The sequence below is a fragment of the Mobula hypostoma genome, chromosome 6 (assembly GCF_963921235.1).
Source record: "Mobula hypostoma chromosome 6, sMobHyp1.1, whole genome shotgun sequence".
NCBI lineage: Eukaryota > Metazoa > Chordata > Chondrichthyes > Myliobatiformes > Myliobatidae > Mobula > Mobula hypostoma.
The window spans coordinates 39,407,399-39,426,840 of record NC_086102.1 but is presented as its reverse complement, the minus strand read 5'-3'; the positions used below and the strand labels follow the sequence as shown (position 1 = coordinate 39,426,840).

General features: G+C 39.1%; 1 protein-coding gene across 1 annotated transcript in view; it reads right to left on the bottom strand.

Moving 5' to 3' along the window:
• pla1a (phospholipase A1 member A) overlaps positions 1–18,855 on the bottom strand; it is a 42,279-nt gene extending 23,424 nt beyond the window's left edge. Inside the window, exons 1-4 of the mRNA XM_063050628.1 lie at positions 18,551–18,855; positions 6,091–6,295; positions 4,003–4,180; positions 3,443–3,551 (exon numbers count right to left, since the gene is read on the bottom strand). Coding sequence (XP_062906698.1) covers positions 3,443–3,551; positions 4,003–4,180; positions 6,091–6,295; positions 18,551–18,617 — 559 coding nt within the window. The 5' untranslated portion in view covers positions 18,618–18,855. The remainder of the gene's footprint in view (positions 1–3,442; positions 3,552–4,002; positions 4,181–6,090; positions 6,296–18,550) is intronic.
• Positions 18,856–19,442: the final 587 nt, after the last annotated feature.

Genomic DNA, 19,442 nt, shown 5'->3' with positions numbered 1-19,442 from the left:
GTAGAACTTCAATCACAATATAATCTATTATTAATTCATCCTGTTGAAAGCTACTTGCTTAAGCTAAAGAGCAAATTCTATATATTTGGAGATTAAAAATAACAAACTGCTTGCATCTCAATTAAAAACAGCCAGAGCCAAAAGGCAAATTTTGAAAATCCATAGGAAAGATGGTACCCTGGCTTGGGAATATGAAGAAATTAATAAGATTTTTCAAGATTTTTATACTGAACTTTATAAATCTCAATGTCCAGTAGCTTCTTCTAAAATGAATGCTTTCTTACAAAAGGTTGTTTTTCCTCAAATTTCTGTTGTGGATCAAAAAACTCTTGATGCCCAAATTACTGAAGCCAAAATTCATGAAGCTATTTTTTCAATGCAGTCTGGTAAGGCCCCTGGACTTGATGGCCACCCTGTAGAATTCATAAAAAAATTTGGAAAATTGCTTTCTCCGTATTATGTTGGAAATGTTTAAGGATTCTTTTGTGAAAGGTGATTTACTCTCTACTTTTTATGAGGCTTCTATTTCTTTAATTCTTAAAAAGGATAAAGATCCTACTGATTGTGCCTCATATAGACCTATTTCATTATTGAATGTCAATGCTAAGCTTCTGTCAAAGATAATGGCCAATCGGTTGGAGAATATTTTGGGTAAAATTATTTTTAAAGATCGAACAGGCTTTATGAAGGGTGGTTATTCTTTTTCAAATGTTTGGAGATTATTTAACATTATATATTCATCCTCCTTTAAAGCTCCACAATGCGTCATCTCTTTGGATGCTGAAAAAGCATTCAATCGAGTCGAATGAAAATATTTATTTAATGTTTTAGAGAAACTTGGCTTTGATGTTAATTTTAATAATTGAATTAGAATGATATACAAAACCCCTATTGCTACTGTTATTACTAATAACTGTAGATCCCCTTTTTTCAGCTTTCACAGGGAACAAGACAAGGTTGTCCATTAATTCCTTTGTTATTTAATTTAATACTAGAACCCTTTGCTATTGCTCTTCGTGAAGCTAAATATATTTATGGGGTTTTTGTGAATGAGACTATTCATAAGATTTCTCTTTACGCTGATGATTTACTGGTTTATATATCCAATCCCGAGGAATCTATTCCTGCCTTGCTAAAATTATTTAATGAATTTGGAGATTTTTCAGGATATAAAATAAATTTTAGTAAAAGTGAACTGTTTCCTTTAAATGAATCTGTTTCTATATATGATAATACTCCTTTCAAAGTCACTGATTCCTTTAAGTATTTAGGTGTTATAATCACTAAAAATATAAGGATCTTTATAAAGCTAATTTTGTTCCCTTGGTGGATTCTATGAAGTATTTATTTAGTAGATGGAACCCACTTACCTTTTCACTTGTTGCTCGCATCCATATAGTCAAAGTGATGATTTTACCAAAATTTTTATATTTATTTCAGAATATGCCTGTTTTTCACTAAGAAGTTTTTTGATCGGATTGATTCTATTATTTTATCTTTTATTTGGAATAATAAAAGACCAAGAATTAGTAAATGTCACTTACAAAAGTTGTAAAAGGATGGAGGGCTCGCTTTGCCTAATTTAAGAATGTATTACTGGGCTGTTAATGTGCGATATATGTCCTTTTGGTTACACTGGGTTGATAAGAACGATCGGCCAATTTGGGTAGATTTGGAATTGAAAGTTGTGAAACCGTTTTATTTAACCTCATTACTGGGAGCTGCTTTACCTATACAATTAGCTAAAGTTGCTAATTTAAATTTATACCCTGTGATTAAGCATTCTTTAAAAACTTGGCTCCAGTTCCGTAATTATTTTAATCTTAAAAAATTTAAACTTCGTAGTTTAATTTATTGAAATTACTTTTTAAAGCCTTCTTTGAGTGATCCAATTTTTTCACTTTGGAAAAATAAAGGTATTAATTCTTTTCTGGATTTATTTAAAGAAGATAGACTGATGTCTTTTGAACAATTAGTTGATAAATATTCTCTTTCATACTCACACTTTTTACAATACCTTCAAGTTAGACATCTCTTACAAAAATATTTAAGTAGTTTTCCTTACATATATTGGACGTCGACCTGTTAGATACTATTACGAGTATGAACCCTTTGATGAAGGGTTCCATTGGAAGAATTTATAATTTACTATTACAATGGGATAAGCGTCCATTATTTAAGATTAAACAAGATTGGGAAAAGGAAACTTAATTTGACTTTTATAATGGAGGACTGGACGCGGTTTCTGAAGTTGGTTAACTCTTCTTCGATCTGTGCTAGTCATTCACTGATTCAATTTAAAATTGTACATCATTACTATTTGACAAAGGAGAGATTGTCTAAAATGTTTCCTAATGTTGATAGTTATTGTGATAGATGTAACACTGAGACAGCTCCACTGTCACACATGTTTTGGTCCTGTTCTATACTGGAACAGTCCTGGAAGTCAGTTTTTTCTACAATTTCTAAAGCACTTAAAATTAATTTACAACCTAACAAATTAACTGTGCTTTTTGGAATAATTCCTCAAAATATCCGTGGCATCTCTTTGTCTGATCAACATGTTGTTGCATTTGTTACATTGATAGCTAGGAGGGCCATTTTGTTGAAGTGGAAGGATACATGGGCTCACATTTTGTCACAATGGTTCTCTTAAGTGATGCTATGTCTTAGTTTGGAGAAAATTAGAAGAACTTTTGAACCTATGTTTGATTTTGAGAAAAGATGGGGTTCATTTGCTCGGTACTATCATTTGAGTTAATTGATAGATTTCCTCCATGATCTAATTGTAAATTTTTGGTACATTTTTTTTTGCTAGCGGTTTGATGTTTATCTTTAGAAGCTTTTTGTATGACGCATGGTTCCGGGGTTGAACACCTAATGGGTTTTTTTTTCTCACTTTTCCTTGCTTAGTAGGGTTTTTTGCCCTCTTTTTTTGTCACCAAATTTTTTCTATGTTTAAAACAATGTTTTTTTTTCTTGAGACATTGTAAATGTTGCCTACTTCAATGTACTTTTGTTAATTTTGGATAATAATAATAAAAAGATTTGAAAAGAAAGAAAGAAATTGACATTTGTAACTTCATAATCACTGTTACCAAACTCCTGATACTTTGACACTGTTCCTTTCAAAACTCCTGACACTGACTTTTCTGATTCTGAACTTCCTGATTGCCAGCCTAATCCTCTGAGTGCCCAATACCTGCAGCCTGCTGCCATTGTTTATATACAGCAGTGACTAGTCTTCAGATCTATTTAAACTACAAATAAAATGGAAACACTCAAATGCACTGTCTGTTTCAGACTGAAATTTGTGCAGTATTCTTGAACAAATAAAAATAGTTAAAATTACACATCTAGTCATGACTGAAACCTTTCTAACAAAAAGTATGAAATAAAAAAAAGATCTTTTACATTAACCTGTTATTATTATCTGTCTTACCTGTTATTCTTCCTAGTTTTCCTTCAAACGCATGGCCCACATATCCAGCCACATGTGCTCCCAGACTGATTCCAATCAAATGGAACGATTCTCTTGTGCTTCCATGTGACTGCCAATATAATCACAGTTAACTATACTATTAGTAAAGAAACACATTTCCAAGCTACCTGAAGGTTGACAGCAACTTTCATTTAATGTGGAAAATATCAGACTGTCCTGTGAGGGAAAATAGTATAAGAAGGAGTGATTAAAAAATGTTTGAATAGCTAAGTGTGATGCAGAGGATAATGTATCGAACAGTAGGAAGGCATTTTTCAGAAAGCTTGAACTGGTGAAAAGAGGCAAAGAAAATGACACAGTTGGAGGAAGATTCAGAGCTGAGATAATTTAAATAGTGGTGTCAGAGAACAGACAGATCATTATTACAAACAAATCCACATCCATCCAATATAGAACGTGGTTTTAATGTGGGATTAATACTTATAGCTTGGGATTAATCAGTGTTAGCAAAGCTACTTAGTTTGGCAGATATAGTTTCATTGAGCCCATTTGGTACTTACAATAAGGCTTTGTATAAGGGTACCAATTTCCTCTCCTAGATTATCCAAATTATCCACTGCACTAGAATATAAAGCTGTTGCACCAACAATCCAATCAACAATAACAACATTGACATCCATTGCATTAATCAGTTCTTTTGCCATATCGTCAATCCAAGAAGGTTTGCTCCCTGTCAATCTCAAAAAAAGAAGAGAACATATTTTAAAGAGTAAAATACCAAGAATCATCAAATCCAGACCCAAAGTTGTTCAATGGACATTTAATGCATTAGTCAAATTGGCTGTTCCTGCCTTTGGCAGTCAACTATAGTAAACTTCTACAGGGATATGTTTTCCATAGAAAGCAGGTTCATTGAGCAGTTTTGGAGCCACAGGTTCCTTTCTTAGTAACTTACACAAAATGCTGGAGGAACTCAGTAGGTCAAGCAGCATCTACCAAATAGAGTACAGTTGACTTTTTGGGCTGAGTCCCTTCAGCAGGACACTTCAATAGTTTTCTCTCTAATCATAGGCCTCAATATGTTGTCAAATTAACAAGGTTAATGGGAATCTCCCTTTTTTAATTGTAGGTAATGCAGTAGCTTGAGGCAAAGGAGAGTTACTGAATGCAGTGAAATTGCTCTGAGTTATCTGCTTCATTGTTAGTTTCTCAAAAAGGCATTTTGCTGTCTGCCTACCACTGATATGTAGCAAATGGGCTGAACTTGCAGGATAGATATATACAATGTAGATTTATCACAGGAAGTAGAGGCTCATTCATTTCACCTTAAGCATTCAGTTAGTGATCTGATTCATTAATTACTGTCAGTGAATCTCTCAAAACAAACTCTTACAATTAATCCTTCAAATTTTAATAGATTGAGACTTAAATTTATTTTGTTTCCCACATTCCAATCTTCCTTTCTATTTTGCTTGTCTGTACCCATTTTAACGCTGAAGGCCACTCTGCCCCTGCAGTTATTTTGATGGTTTTTCAGTCTGATTTGCTGAAGTGATTCTTCTTTCTCTAAGGCCCTAAGTACCCTGCCTGAGAAAGTATCAGCTACCACTTTAAGCAACTTGCCATATTAAACATGAGAAAGCCCAGTCATGCCAAAACAATATGAGTGAATGATAAACACTAAACAATGCCAGAGCAAGATAAATGGAGCAGCTCAAATCCATGATATCTGTTTCCTTCCTGCTGAGACTGTGCTCTTCACTTCTTTATACAAAACCAGGCAGAGAACTCACTACCAGACTTGAAACTCAAACATATTTGCAATTCAAACTCTTGGCCTGAATATGTTACATCTTAAGTGACACAATAAACAGAATCCAACAATTTTCATCAGAAGATTTTTTTTAACTATTCACTTGAGAGATCAGACAGGGCACTAATTTATCATCTCATCTAAAAGACACCATCTCCAAATGTAGAACACACCTTCAATACTACTTTATTGTTGCCAAACAATTGATACTAGAGCGTACAATCATCACAGCGATATTTGATTCTGCGCTTCGTGCTCCATGGATTACAAATCGATAGTAAATATTAAAAATTTAAATTATAAATCATGAAAGTATTACTGATACTACCGTGAACAGTTGGCTAGATTCTGTTTCTACATCCTTGGACTGACATTTTGAGAAAGGGCGGCAAGGCCACACAGCTAAAACTTTCTAGTTCTCTTTATGTATTTGCACATTTTGTATTTATTTAGGATTCAACTTCAATTCTAATTGCCCAGACTTAGGAAACCTTGACAGCTTAGCCAGCAGTGAAGTCAGCAGCAAGATGACTGAACGAGAGGAGAACAAAACATGCTTTAATATTTTTTTGCCTGTGACACTGCAGGGCCCTTTCCAGTCCCTGGGTTTTCCAAATCTTCCCACTCTTACCTCAGCCATAACAAGACGTAGGTGAGATCATAGAATATCACAATGCTGGGTCACTCATTCGAGAAGATCAGTTGTATTTCCAGCTCTCATTACCCAAAGGAAGCAATAAACATAATTCCTATAACCTTGTACCATCATAACACAAACATGAATTTTCCAGTTTGCTCACAATTTTACTCAAAAAATGTAAAGATATTTCATTACCTGAATCCATGCATTATTATTTTGGTGGGAAGGCTCCCATTGAAGTTTGAATTCTCAATGTCATTGTCATCATTGATAAACTGTGCACATTCAGCATTCCTGCGTGTAAGTAGCATGAACTGGACACTGAGTTCAGACCTTCTTAAAATATTTCTCCAGGAATAAGATTGGAATTCACTGCAGTTCTGTGAAATGTTTCCATTAACTGTAATATGAACAAAATTTTCCCTTAATTGATTAAAAAAATCTTTTTTGAGTGTATTCAGTATTATGCTTTGAATGGGTGTGGGTGGGTGTGTGTGTGTTTGCAAAAGAACCAAAAGGATTTTTGAGAAGCAATGTATAGAAATGAATCAGACGTTTGTTCCAATTTTAAATCATTCTGTTTTAGAGAATAAATAAGACCATAAGACATCAAGCAGAATTAGGCCATTTGGCCCATCGAGTTCTGCAATTCTATCATGGCTGATTTATTATCCCTCTCAACTCCCATTCTCCTGCCTTCTTCCCTTAACCTTTGACACCATTTCTAATCAAGAACCGATCAACCTCCTCTTTAATTATACCCAATGACTTGGTAACAAATTCCAGAGATTTACCACCCTCTGGGTAAAGAAATTCCTCTTCATCTCTATTCTAAAGGGACATCCCTCTATTCTGAGGCTGTGTCCTCTAGCCCTAGATGCCACCATAATAGGAAACATCTTCTCCACATCCACTCTAACTAGGTCTTTCAATATTCAATAGGTTTCAATGAGTTCTTCCCTCATTCTTCTAAATTCCAGTGAGTACAGGCCAAGAGCCATCAAGCACTCCTCATACATTAACCCTTTAAATCCTGGAATCATTCTCATGAACCTTCTCTGGACCCTCTCCAATGCCAGTACATATTTTTTTTAAATAAGAGGCCCAAAACTGCTCACAATACTTCAAGTGTGGCCTGACCTATGCCTTTTAAAGCCTCGGAACTACATCCTTGCTTTTATAATGCTCTAAGTTGTCATTTTGCTCCATTGTTACTTGATTGATAGTCAAATCAAGTTCTTAAAACTTGCTGGTAGAATAAATTTGACTAATGACACATTACAACACAGACAAGGTTAAAGCATAAACAAGCACTGCCAAAACCTGATACTGACTCAGCATGCTGTCTTATGTTCATTCATGTTGAGGTACAGACTCAATCTTTCAAAAGAATGGTTGTTGAAGGGACTGTGCTTAGAAATTGAAATTGAACCTATGGTAAATTGACTGTAAAATGTCTAATGCAATCCACCTTTAACAATGCAGCAAAGGAACACCGGGTAAACTTAATGATTAAAAAGATGTTTTTAGTGTCATAGAGGGATACAGGACAGAAACAAATCCTTTGACTCATAAACACAAAATACTCTGCAGATGCTGGGGTCAAAGCAACATTCACAACACTCTGGAGGAACTCAGCAGGTCAGGCAGCATCCGTGGAAAAGAACAGTCAACGTTTTGGGCCGGAACCCTGGCGAAGGGATCCGGCTGGAAACGTTGACTGTTCTTTTTCACAGATGCTGCCCGACCTGCTGAGTTCCTCCAGCGTGTTGTGAGAAATCCTTTGATTCAACTCACCCATGCAAACCAAGCGGTCCATGAGCAAATCCCATTTTCCTGCATCTGGCTCATAGTCTTCTAACCTTTCCAAACCACGTACTGGCTAAATATCTTTTAAGTGTTCTGATCTTACCTACCTATACCACTTTCTCCGACAGCTTGTTCCATATACAGGGCTTCTGAGTGAAGGACACCTCAGGCCCTTTTAAGTCTTTCCCCTCCCATTTTAATCCTATGCCTTCTACTTTTTGATCACCTTTTCCTGCAGAATAAAGACTGCATGCATTCACCTTATCGATGCCCTTCATGACCTGTAAGCTTTAGAATATGAAACAGCACAATATGGGCTTCTGGTCCACAATATTGTGCCAACCTATGTCACCCTACTCCCTTATCTCCTACACAGTCTATTTACCTACATCCCTGTGCCTCTATTTTATCAGCCTCTACTTCTGTAAGTGCATTCTAGCCACCTGCCTCTCTCTAGGTAAAAAGCCTAACTCTGACAGTCCCACTAAACTTTTCTCCACTTATATAAAATAGATATTCTCTAGTATTGGCCATTGCTGCCCTGGGAAAAGTACGCTGGCTGCCCAGTCTACTTTTGCCTCCTATCATCTTATACACCTCTATCAAGATGTATCTCATCCTCCTTTGCTCCAAAGAGAAAAGCCTTGTTTGCTCATTCTTTCCTGACAAAACGTGCTTTCTAATCCAGGCAGGATCATGGCAAATCTCCTCTGCACTCTTTCAGAAGCTTTCACATACTTTCTATCATGAAGCAACCAGAACTGAATCCAATACTCCAAGTACGGTACAACCAGAGTTTTATAGATCTGCAACGTAAACTCACAGCTTTTGAACTCAATCCCCTGACTAATGAAAGCTAGCACACCATATGCCATCTTAACCACCCTATCAACTTGCACAGCAACTTTGAGGGATCAGTGGACTGGGACACAAAGATCCCTCTATTACTCCACACTGCTAAGAATTTTGCCTTTAACCTTGTGCTCTGCCTTGAAGTTGATTTTCCAATGCGTATCACTTCATACTTTTCCAGATCGAACTCCCTCTGCTATTTCTCAGCCCAACTCTGCCCCCTTCAATGCCCCGTTATAATCTATAACAAACTTTCGGGTTATCCACAGCACCACCAATTTTCATGTCATCTGCAAACTTACTAATTCAACCTTCCACTTACTCATCAAAGTCCTTTAAAAATCATAAAGAGCAGGGATCCCAGAAGAACATCACTAGTCTCTGACTTCTAGGCTGTATATGCTCTATCTGCACCATTCTCTGTCTTCTGTGGGCAAGAGATTTCCGAGCCCATATATCCAAGTTTCCACAGATCCCACGCCTCCTGATTTTCTGAATGAGTCCAGCATGGTAAACCTTGTCAAGATCCATATACTCCACATCCACTGCTCTACCTTCATCAATTTGATATGCCTCTACCTTGAGCAACTCAATTAGGCTTGTGAAACATGGCCTGCCCCTGACAATGTCATACTAACTATCCTTATTAAGACTATGTTTCTCCAAATGTTTGTAATAGTTTGCCCACCATTGACTTAAGACTTGCTGACGATAATTCCCAGGGCAATCCCTTTAAATTTCTTGAACACCAGGATAATATTGACCATCCTCCAATCCTCTGGTACTATCCACTGGCCAAGGAGGATCACCAATAGCCCAGCAATCTTTTCACTCACTTCCAGTAGTAACATGGGGTATATCCCATCTGGCCCTGGGGACTTATCTATCCTAATGTTATTCAATTGGCTGGAGTTTTCACCATGCATCATTCAGCTAGATTTTCAATCTCCCTCCTATATGCTGATTTGTCACCAACTTTGATTCAGCCAATAACAGTGGTGTCATCAGCAAACTTAAATATGGCACTGGAGCTGCACGTAGCCTTGCAATCATAAATACAAAGCAGGCAGAGCAGGGGGCTAAGTACACAGATTGCTGATAGAGATTATGAAGGAGATGTGGTTGCCAATCTGAACTGATTGGAATCTGCAAGTGAGGAAATTGAGGATCCAATTGCACAAGGAGGTATTGATGCCTAGGTCTTGGTGCTTAATGATTATTTTTGAGGGGGGAGGATAATATTGAATGCAGAGCATCCAGATGTTCCAGGCTTGAGTGAAGAGCCAATGAAATGACATCTGCCATTTACCTGTTGTGGCCGAAGGTAAAATGGAACGGATCTAAGCCACTCCTCAAGCAGAAGTTGATATGCTTCTTCAACAACCTCTCAAAGCACTTCATCACAGTGGATGTAAGTGCTACTAGACAACAGTCATTTAGGCAGGTTACTATGTTCTTCTTCAGTACTGGTTTAATTGAAGCTTGCCTGAAGCAGGTGGATACCTCAGACTGTCGAAGCAAGAGGTTAAAGATATCAGTGAAAACTCCAGCCAGTTGAATAGCACAAACCTCTCACTCAATGTCAGCAAGACCATGGAACTGATTATTGGCTACAAGAGCAGGAAACTGGAAGTCCATGAGTCAGTCCTCATGGCCTCTACTTTCTTAGAAGTTTGTGCAGATTCGACATGTCATCTAAAACTATGACAAACTTCTATAGATGCATGGTGGAAAGTATATTGACTGGTTGCTTCACGGCCTGGTATGGAAACACCAATGTCCTTTTACAGACAGGCAAAACCCTCCCCACCATTGAGCACGTTTACAAGGAGCTCAATTGCAGGAAAGCAGCATCCATCATCAAGGACCTCACCCTCCCGGCCACGTTCTCTTCTCGCTGCCAGTAGGAGAAAGTACAGGAGCCTCAGGATTCACACCACCAGGTTCAGGAACAGTTATTATCCACCAACCATCATGCTGTTAAACCAGAGGAGATAACTACACTATCGATAACCTTTGGAATCACTTTTAAGGCCACTTCAACTCATGATCTCAATACTTATTCTATTATTATTATGTCGTTTTTACTTTTTGCAGTTTGTTGTCTTTTGCACATTGGTTGCTTGGCTGTATTTATTGTGTGCATTTTCATTGACTCTATTGTGTTCCTTGTATTTACAGTGAATGCCTGCAAGAAAATGAATCTCAGGGTAGCACATGGTGACGTATATTTATATTGATAATAAACTTACTTTGAGATTTGAACTAATGTTTTACAGAACCTCTTCTTAACCTCAACATGCTCCATCTGGCACATTAGCTTATTCTACACTGATCCCGCATTTGTTAAAATCCCTTTCTTTGGTGAACACTGAAACAAAGGATTCATTAAGGACCTCCTCTAGCTCCCACCTTTATCTCTGATCAGTCCTACATTCATCAGCCATCAATTTCTATGCCCGCTTTGAAAGGGAGAACACAACTACAGCTGTGAAGATCCCTGCTGCACCTGATGACCCTGTGATCTCTGTCTCAGAGGCCAATGTTAGGCTGTCTTTAAAGAGAGTGAACCCTCGCAAGGAAGAAGGTCCCAATGGAGTACCTGGTAAGGCTTTGAAAACCTGTGCCAACCAACTGGCGGAAGTATTCACAGATATTTTCAACCTCTCATTGCTACAGGCGGAAGTTCCCACTTGCAACAATTATACCAGTGCCTAAGAAGAATAATGTGGGCTGCCTTAATGACCATCACCTGGTAGCACTCACATTGACAGTGATAAAATGCTTTGAGAAGTTGGTCATGACCAGACTAAACTCCTGTTTCAGCAAGGACCTGGACCCATTGCAATTTGCCTGTCACCACAATAGGTCAATGGTAGACACAATTTCAATGGCTCTCCACATGGCTTTAGACCACCTGGACAACGCAAACATCTATGTCAAGATGCTGTTCATCGACTATAGCTCAGCATTTAATACCATCATTCCCACAATCCTGATTGAGAAGTTGTAGAACCTGGGCCTCTGTACCTCCCTCTGCAATTGGATCCTCAACTTCTTAACTGGAAGACCACAGTCTGTGAGGATTGGTGATAACATATCCTCTTCACTGACGATCAACACTGGTGCACCTGAGGGGTGTGTGCTTAGCCCACTGCTCTACTCTCTCTATACCCATGACTGTGTGGCTAGGCATAGCTCAAATACCACCTATAAACTTGTTGACAATACAATCATTGTTGGTAGAATCTCAGGTGGTGACGAGAGGGTGTACAGGCGTGAGATATGCCAACTAGTGGAGTGGTGTTGCAGCAACAACCTGGCACTCAATGTCAGTAAGATGAAAGAGCTGCTTGTGGACTTCAGGAAGGGTAAGACGAAGGAACACATACCAATCCTCACAGAGGGATCAGAAGTGGAAAGAGTGAGCAGCTTTAAGTTCCTGGGTGTCAAGATCTCTGAGGATCTAACCTGGTCCCAACATATCGATGCAGTTATAAAGAAGGCAAGACAGTGGCTATACTTCATTAGGAGTTTGAAGAGATTTGGCATGTCAACAAATACGCTCAAAATCTTCTGTGAATGTACCGTGGAGAGCATTCTGACAGGCTGCATCACTGTCTGGTATGGAGGGGCTACTGCACAGGACAGAAAGAAGCTGCAGAAGGTTGTAAATCTAGTCAGGTCCATCTTGGGTACTAGCTTACAAAGTACCCAGGACATCTCCAGGGAGCGGTGTCTCAGAAAGGCAGCGTCCATTATTAAAGACCTCCAGCACCCAGGGCATGTCCTTTTCTCACTGTTACCATCAGGTAGGAGATACAGAAGCCTGAAGACACACACTCAGCGATTCAGGAACAGCTTCTTCCCCTCTGCCATCCGATTACTAAATAGACATTGAACCCGTAGACACTACCTCACTTCTTTTAATATACAGCATTTCTGTTTTTTGCATGATTTTTAATCTTTTCAATATACGTATACTGTAATTTATTTATTTATTTGTTTTCTTCTTCTTCTATACTATGTATTGCATTGAACTGCTGCTGCTAAGTTAACACATTTCACGACACATGCCGGTGATAATAAACCTGATTCCGATTCTGCCTCCTGTTCTTCAGGTGTGTGTTGAACACTTGGAGTTTTCCTTTTTCCACTCGCCAAGGCCTTCTTGTGTCTCCTTCCAGCTTTCCTAAGTCCCTTCTTAAGCTCCTTCCTGGCTACTTTATAATCCTCAAGAGCCTTGCCTGATACCATTGTGGTTAGCCCAATCACAATTAAATTTATTCCCATATCGTCTGCTCTTATCATTGTCTAAAGATCGGGGAGATGTGGTAAATGGTCACCCACCAAGAGATCTGTCACCTGACCAGGTTCATCGCCTAGTACCTGATCCTGTGTGGCCTCTCTTCTAGTCGGCCTGTCCACATCATGTGTCAGGAATCCTTCCTGGATGAACCCAACAAATTCTGCTCCATCTAAACCTTTTGCACTAAGGAGGTATCAATCAATATTAGGGAAGTTAAAGTCAACATGACAACAACCCTGTTATTTTTGCACACTTCTAAAATCTGCCTACTGATATGCTCCTCAATGTCCCTGTTGCTATTGGAGGCCCTTTAGAATACATTCAATCGAGTGAATTCTCCCTTTTTGTTTCTGACTTCCACCTACATTGATAATCCCTCCAGAACATCCTCCCTTTCTGCAGGTATGATACTGTCCCTGATTAGCAATGCTCCTCCCCCATCCCATTTTTACCTCCCTTACTATCCCTTTTTGAAACATTTAAACTCTAGAATATCCAGCAGCCGTTCCTGCTCTTGTGACAGCCAAGTCTCTGTAATGGCCCCAACATTGTGATTATGTGTACTAAACCAATGGTGAAAACTTCACTCAACTTCCACTTGCCCCATCGTTGAAATGTTCCCACAACCAACGTGCTCACTTTCAAGGACTCTTCAGTTCACATTCTCCATAATTATTGCTTATCTATTATTATTATTTCTTTCTTTTTGTATTTGCAGTTTGTTGTCTTTTGCACGCTGGTTGAACTTCCAAGTTGGTACGGTCTTTATTGACTCTGTCACTGTTATTATTTTGTAGATTTATTGAGTATGCCCTCAAGAAAATGAATCTCAGGGTTGTATATGGTGGCATTGTGACAAGAATACACATAGATTAAGATGTAGCTGTCCTGTGCTGGCACCAGTGGAATCGGCAGTTGGTCTGCCACCTGTCTTCAGGAGAGAGAGAGATAAGGAAAACAATGAAGCAGCATTTGGAGATGTTAATGAAGGGGAAGGAGAGCTGTCAAGATCGGCTCCCCCTTTGAACCCCGAACTGTTTTAAGTGATGGACAGGCGATACCCCAGCAGGGGGATAAAAAGGGACAGGTTCGCTAAGGCGACACACACGACACCCGAGGTAACAAGACCCTGGAAGCGGTGCGTCTCTCACAAGTCGGTGGGAAGTATCGGACCATAGACGCACAGGGTGGAAAGGCACGATCGGTGGGAACCTGGTGTATGTCCACCCTTGCCTGGATGCCAGGTTCACCGTAGGGAAACGATCGTATCTGGAAACGGAGGGGTCACGGTCGGTGACCTCAGATGACATCATAAAGGACTCGCCTGAAAGCTGACTGCGAAGGTCTGTCTGGAAGCCTTGAATATTCATTCATTTTGCTCTCTCTCTCCTTCCCCCCACTGTCCATCGCCACGGCAGCGATTACTGCGAACTGAACTGAACTAAATTGAACTGAACTTTGCGTCACTTTGAAACTGGTTATTTACCCCTAGACAACGATAGAGATCGATTAATCCTGTTATCTTAATTCTGTGTACATGTGTGTTTATCATTGCTGAACTGTTGCATTCATTATCCTTTTGATTAGAGTACTGTGTTGCTTGTTTCTTTAATAAAACTTTCTTAGTTCTAGTAATCCAGACTCCAACTGAGTGATCCATTTCTGCTGGTTTGGCAACCCAGTTACGGGGTACGTAACAGCATATATGTACTTTGATAATAAATTTACTTTGAACTTTAATCCATGCTCTCAGTTTATCACCTTCATTCTTAATATTTCTTGCATTAAATATTTCAACACAGCCGCCTGACTGCATTTATGCCCAATCAACTGCCTATCTTCCTCACAGCTTCTCGACATGTTGCAGTTGGTTTTGCACCAACTACCCCATCATCTGACCGAACACTCTGGCGCCAACTGCTTGCTAGTTTAAACCCTCCCCAAAAGCTTTACCAAATCTCTCTGCCAGGATGCTTGTCCCTCTCAGTTCGGGTATAATCCATCCATTTTGTACAGGTCATATCTGAAGAGATCCCAATGATCCATAAATGTCAAACTCTACACCCTGAACCAACTCTTTAGCATATTTGTCCGGCGCATCTTCCTGTTCTAACACTGGATAGAGCTTGTCACAGGCAGCAATCCAGAGGTTACTACCCTTAAGCTCCTGCTTTGTAGCTTCCTTCCTAACTCTACCCTTCAGAGCCTAATCCCTTTTTCTACCTACATCATTGTACTACAACTTCTGGCTGCTCGCCCTCCCCCTTACGAAAGCTATGGACCATCAGAATATCTCTGATCCTGCCACCCTTGAGCCAATATATCATCTTGGAATCTATTTCCTGTCCACAGAATCTCCTGTCTGTTCCCTTAACCAATGAATCCCCTGTCACCACTGCTCTCCTCTTCTCCCCACCCGCCTTTTCAGCCACAGAGCCAGACCAAGTGCCAGAGACATGGCTGATGTGACTTTGCATTGGTAGGTCATACCCGCCCAAACAGTATCCAAAATGGTATACTTGTTACTGAGGGGAAGAGACCTGGGGGTTCTTGCTTCTTCTCTTTCCATTAGCTGACAGTCACCCAGCTACCCGAATCCTTTAACGATTTAGAGTTGCAGGTTTTGCACTCTTGCATGGATAATCCACTCAAAGGGCTTTTTAGGACATCTCTTCCCTTCCTTTTCCTCAGCCCTATGGTGCTGCCTCTCTGCTGCAGACCATAATAGGTGGCAAAGCCTGGAGCCCACAATGGGAGACAGTGCAGCAAGCAACAGACTCTCCCCCCACCCCACCTCCACCAGTCTTGAATAGTGTTCTCCCAAATACTCTATGGCTGCTCCAGAATAGTTCAGGCAACAGAAGCATTGTCTTATTCACGTATTATATTTTACATTTCACCATATGAGTGCTACCCACATAGGCATAGATTGGCTATGCCAACAATCATAGCATTAGCACAAAATAACCACAATTTGGTTCATCACTTCCTCTGGCAACTTGTTTCATGTAACCAAAAGCCTGTCAGATAAAGTTGCCTCGCAAGTCCTCTATATATCTTCCCCTCTTACCTTAACAAAAAGTCCTCAAGTTTTAAAATCCCCTACCCTGGGAATAAGACTGTGACCATTCATCTTATATGTAACCCTCATGACTTTATAAACCTCTATAAGGTCACCCTCGAGCCTCCTAGACTCCGGGGGGGGGGGGGTCAGAAACAGTCCCAGCCTTTCTTGTCTCTTCTGGGAACCAGCAATACCGGAACTCATTGTCTGTGTCTGGTAATCTTAAACTATTGATGGGCATTCTCCTAGAAACACTGCAGGGCAGTGGTTTAATACAACTAGGAATCGATCATGTCATCATAGGATAGAGACACAAGAAGGCCAGAATTAATAGGCCAGCAAAAATGTTTATCCTTCCTTAAAATCTATTATTTTCTTACAGCTTTCATCTTTAGACTGCAGGGACTGATATGCAGCTGATCTAGGGCTGTGGACTGATTTTAGGGAATCAGAAGTTGTCCTCTAAAGGAATTGTGAGTACATCTGATCTATTGCTGCTAGAGTTTAGCAGTATGAGAGGTGATCTGATTGAGACACACATGATTCTGACTATAATTGACAGAGTTTACACCTAAAGACTGTTTCCCATTTCTGAAAAGTCCAGACAAGTAGCATTGTCACAGAATAAGGGGTCACCAATTAAGATCCGAGATAAGGAGCAGTCATTTGAAGTAGCTGGTTGTAAAGTTTTGAAATTCTCCACTCACAATAGCTGTATTACTGAATACCTACAAGAGTTTTTGCAGCAACAAAACTGAAATGCTGGAAGCATTCAGCAGGTCAAAAAGCAACTGTTTCAGGTCCAAGATGTTTCTCACAAACCTCCTGAAAGTTAACTTTGCTTCTCTTTCCACAGAAGCTAACTCACCTGCCAAGTGAGTTTCAGATATTTTCAATATCTGTAGTATTTTTTGATTTTCATGTACTGATATATATTTCCACATTGGATGAGAAGTGAAACATAAGACTAGTTACGATCCTATAGAATGTAGATGAGATTTGAGAAGCTTTATGGCCTAAACCTGCTTCCACTTCTTACGTAGGATACCCCATTAAAAGGCATCTTCTCCTTAACTCTGTTCATACTGTTCTGCAGTGCACAGTGATTTCAACACGATGCCTGCCTCATGTTCCATTTCTATATTCTCAGATCAAATTCACAATTTCTTTAGTGTGGGGTAAGGATATGGAATTTCTAGCAAATAACCCCTACTGCAATTTTCCATAACACACAACTATCATCTGAGCATGCATCAAGAAATGTGAATCGAAAAAGAATGTTATCAATATTCATTTACCTTTTCACATGTTTCATAAGAGTGAAATTTATTTTGTAGCTTCAATTTTTGAATAGTGATTTGTGTATTCTGTAAGGGTGCATCTCCACAACACTAATGGTGGGGACACCCATAATTGCTCTTTTTAAAATTTTTTTTTTTGCTCAGCATAACAAAACTTTCAATTTCCAGATACACTTACATTTACATTTCTTCCCCTCACAGATATCAGGCATCAGAACACTTCCATCAAAATATAGACATCACCACAACATCCTATACAAAAGCCCTTATTAGTGTAGCAGACAGGTTTACATCTACATACTGCAGAAAAGATTGCCATGTTTTACGAAAACTATTTGTTGTTGAGTGTACCATACACGTCAAAAAGTCCAAAGGAATGTATTCCATGATTAATTTACGCCAACCAAAAAGTCCAGGGGCCTTATCAGATATCCAAAGTAAAATGTTCTTCCTCGCACAAAAAGTCAGGATGTTAAGAAGTTTTTTCTGATGTGCATTAATAATACGGCTGCTGGGTAAGCCTAAGAGAAAAGACACTGGGTCCAGTTCAAGCTCCATCTTCAGAATCTTTTCCATTTCACCCAAAATATCACTCCAGTATGCCTGAAGTTTGGGACAAGTCCAAAAACAGTGGGTGAAAGTTCTAGTATTTACTTTACATTCAGAACACATTGGAGAAACCCCCATCTTAAATTTTGAGAGACGATCTGGAGTCAGATGGGCTCTATGCAGAATTTTGAGTTGCACTGCTTTAGCTCTATTACAAACTGAAATTTTCTTTGCATTATCACAGATGTCTTCCCATGTTTCAGCTGTAATTTATACTCCCAGCTCTCCCTCCCGGACCCTTCCCAACTGCTCAGCCTCTCCACAAGAACATTCCCTCAGGATGCTGTAAAAAAATACTAATAGAGACTTCACCCTTAGAACAAAACACCCTCTTTTCTATGTCAGAACTACAGAACTCAGTTAACAATGATGTTTTTTTCCATATATAAATGAAAAAGATCCCTGTGGGGTATGTTAAATTTCTGTATTATTTGACTAAAAGACATCATCGTTCCTTCATCAGATCTCCTAGATGGAAAATACCCTTAGAAATCCAAAGTTTAAATCCGGAATCCATTATGCCAGGCTGAAAATCTGGACTGTCGCATAAATGCTCTTTTAAATTTCTTCTGCAAGGTTAGATGGCAGCTATTGTCGTACTTAGGATTAGTCAGTTGATACATATGCAAATATACATGCATTCATTGCTAAATTATTGTAAAACTATTTAATTAACAAAAAGGATAATTCAATTATAGTTACATAAATTACCTCCTGTGAAACATAACAGCATGATCAGTCTTCCCAGTAATGAAACTTTGTTCTGGTGGTCAGCCATGGTCACAAATGAGGATTATTCGTTTATTGTCTGCAGCAGATTGTTTATCTTTTAAAGCAAGTATACTTCCCACCACACACACATTTGGCAATCTGTGTCTCCGTTAATGATTATTCTTCTATCCTCTCCTTTTCAATAATATCACTGAAATTTCAACATTTACCCAAAGTTCCCAGTTTTCGTTTTACAATATTTCACAGGGTTTATAGATTTAAGCTGCAGTTCCACTGGTTTCATGAGAATTTACGCTCTTTAAACTCAATCAACATGCAGGGAAAAAAAAACCTTTAGACGTAAATCATTAAATGCCCATCAGATAAAGGTCAAGGCTTGCCCTATTGGTCCAACTGCACAAACATGTATTGAGAATGTGTTTTGATTTTAACAGCAGCATTGTCATTGAAAATATCTCCAGCGAGGACATCTATATGGATTCAAAGTGAGAGGGGGCAAATTTCCTGCAGCAGACTGCAGCCACAGAGCATTAATCAATGTATTGGATAAAAATTCAAACATCTTATAAAATGCAGAGTTCAAACCCCACATGTAAATTAGTGAAACACTAAGTTATGTAATTTTATTGAAAAATTGAAGGATTTTTGATGTTTGTAATAGGAACGTTTGAAGTGCTTCATCATTTAGGCGAAAAAACATCCTTCATAGTGCAAAGGTAAGTGACACAAATTTTGTCAGCTTTCGGCATTTGTTGTAGACCCTGCCATGCCTCACATGGGAAGGTAATTACTAGTGTGCTTGCAGTGGTGTTACTGCTGAGGTACAAGTGGTACGAATATCCCAGCTGAAGAAAGCCCTCCATGTTAGGTT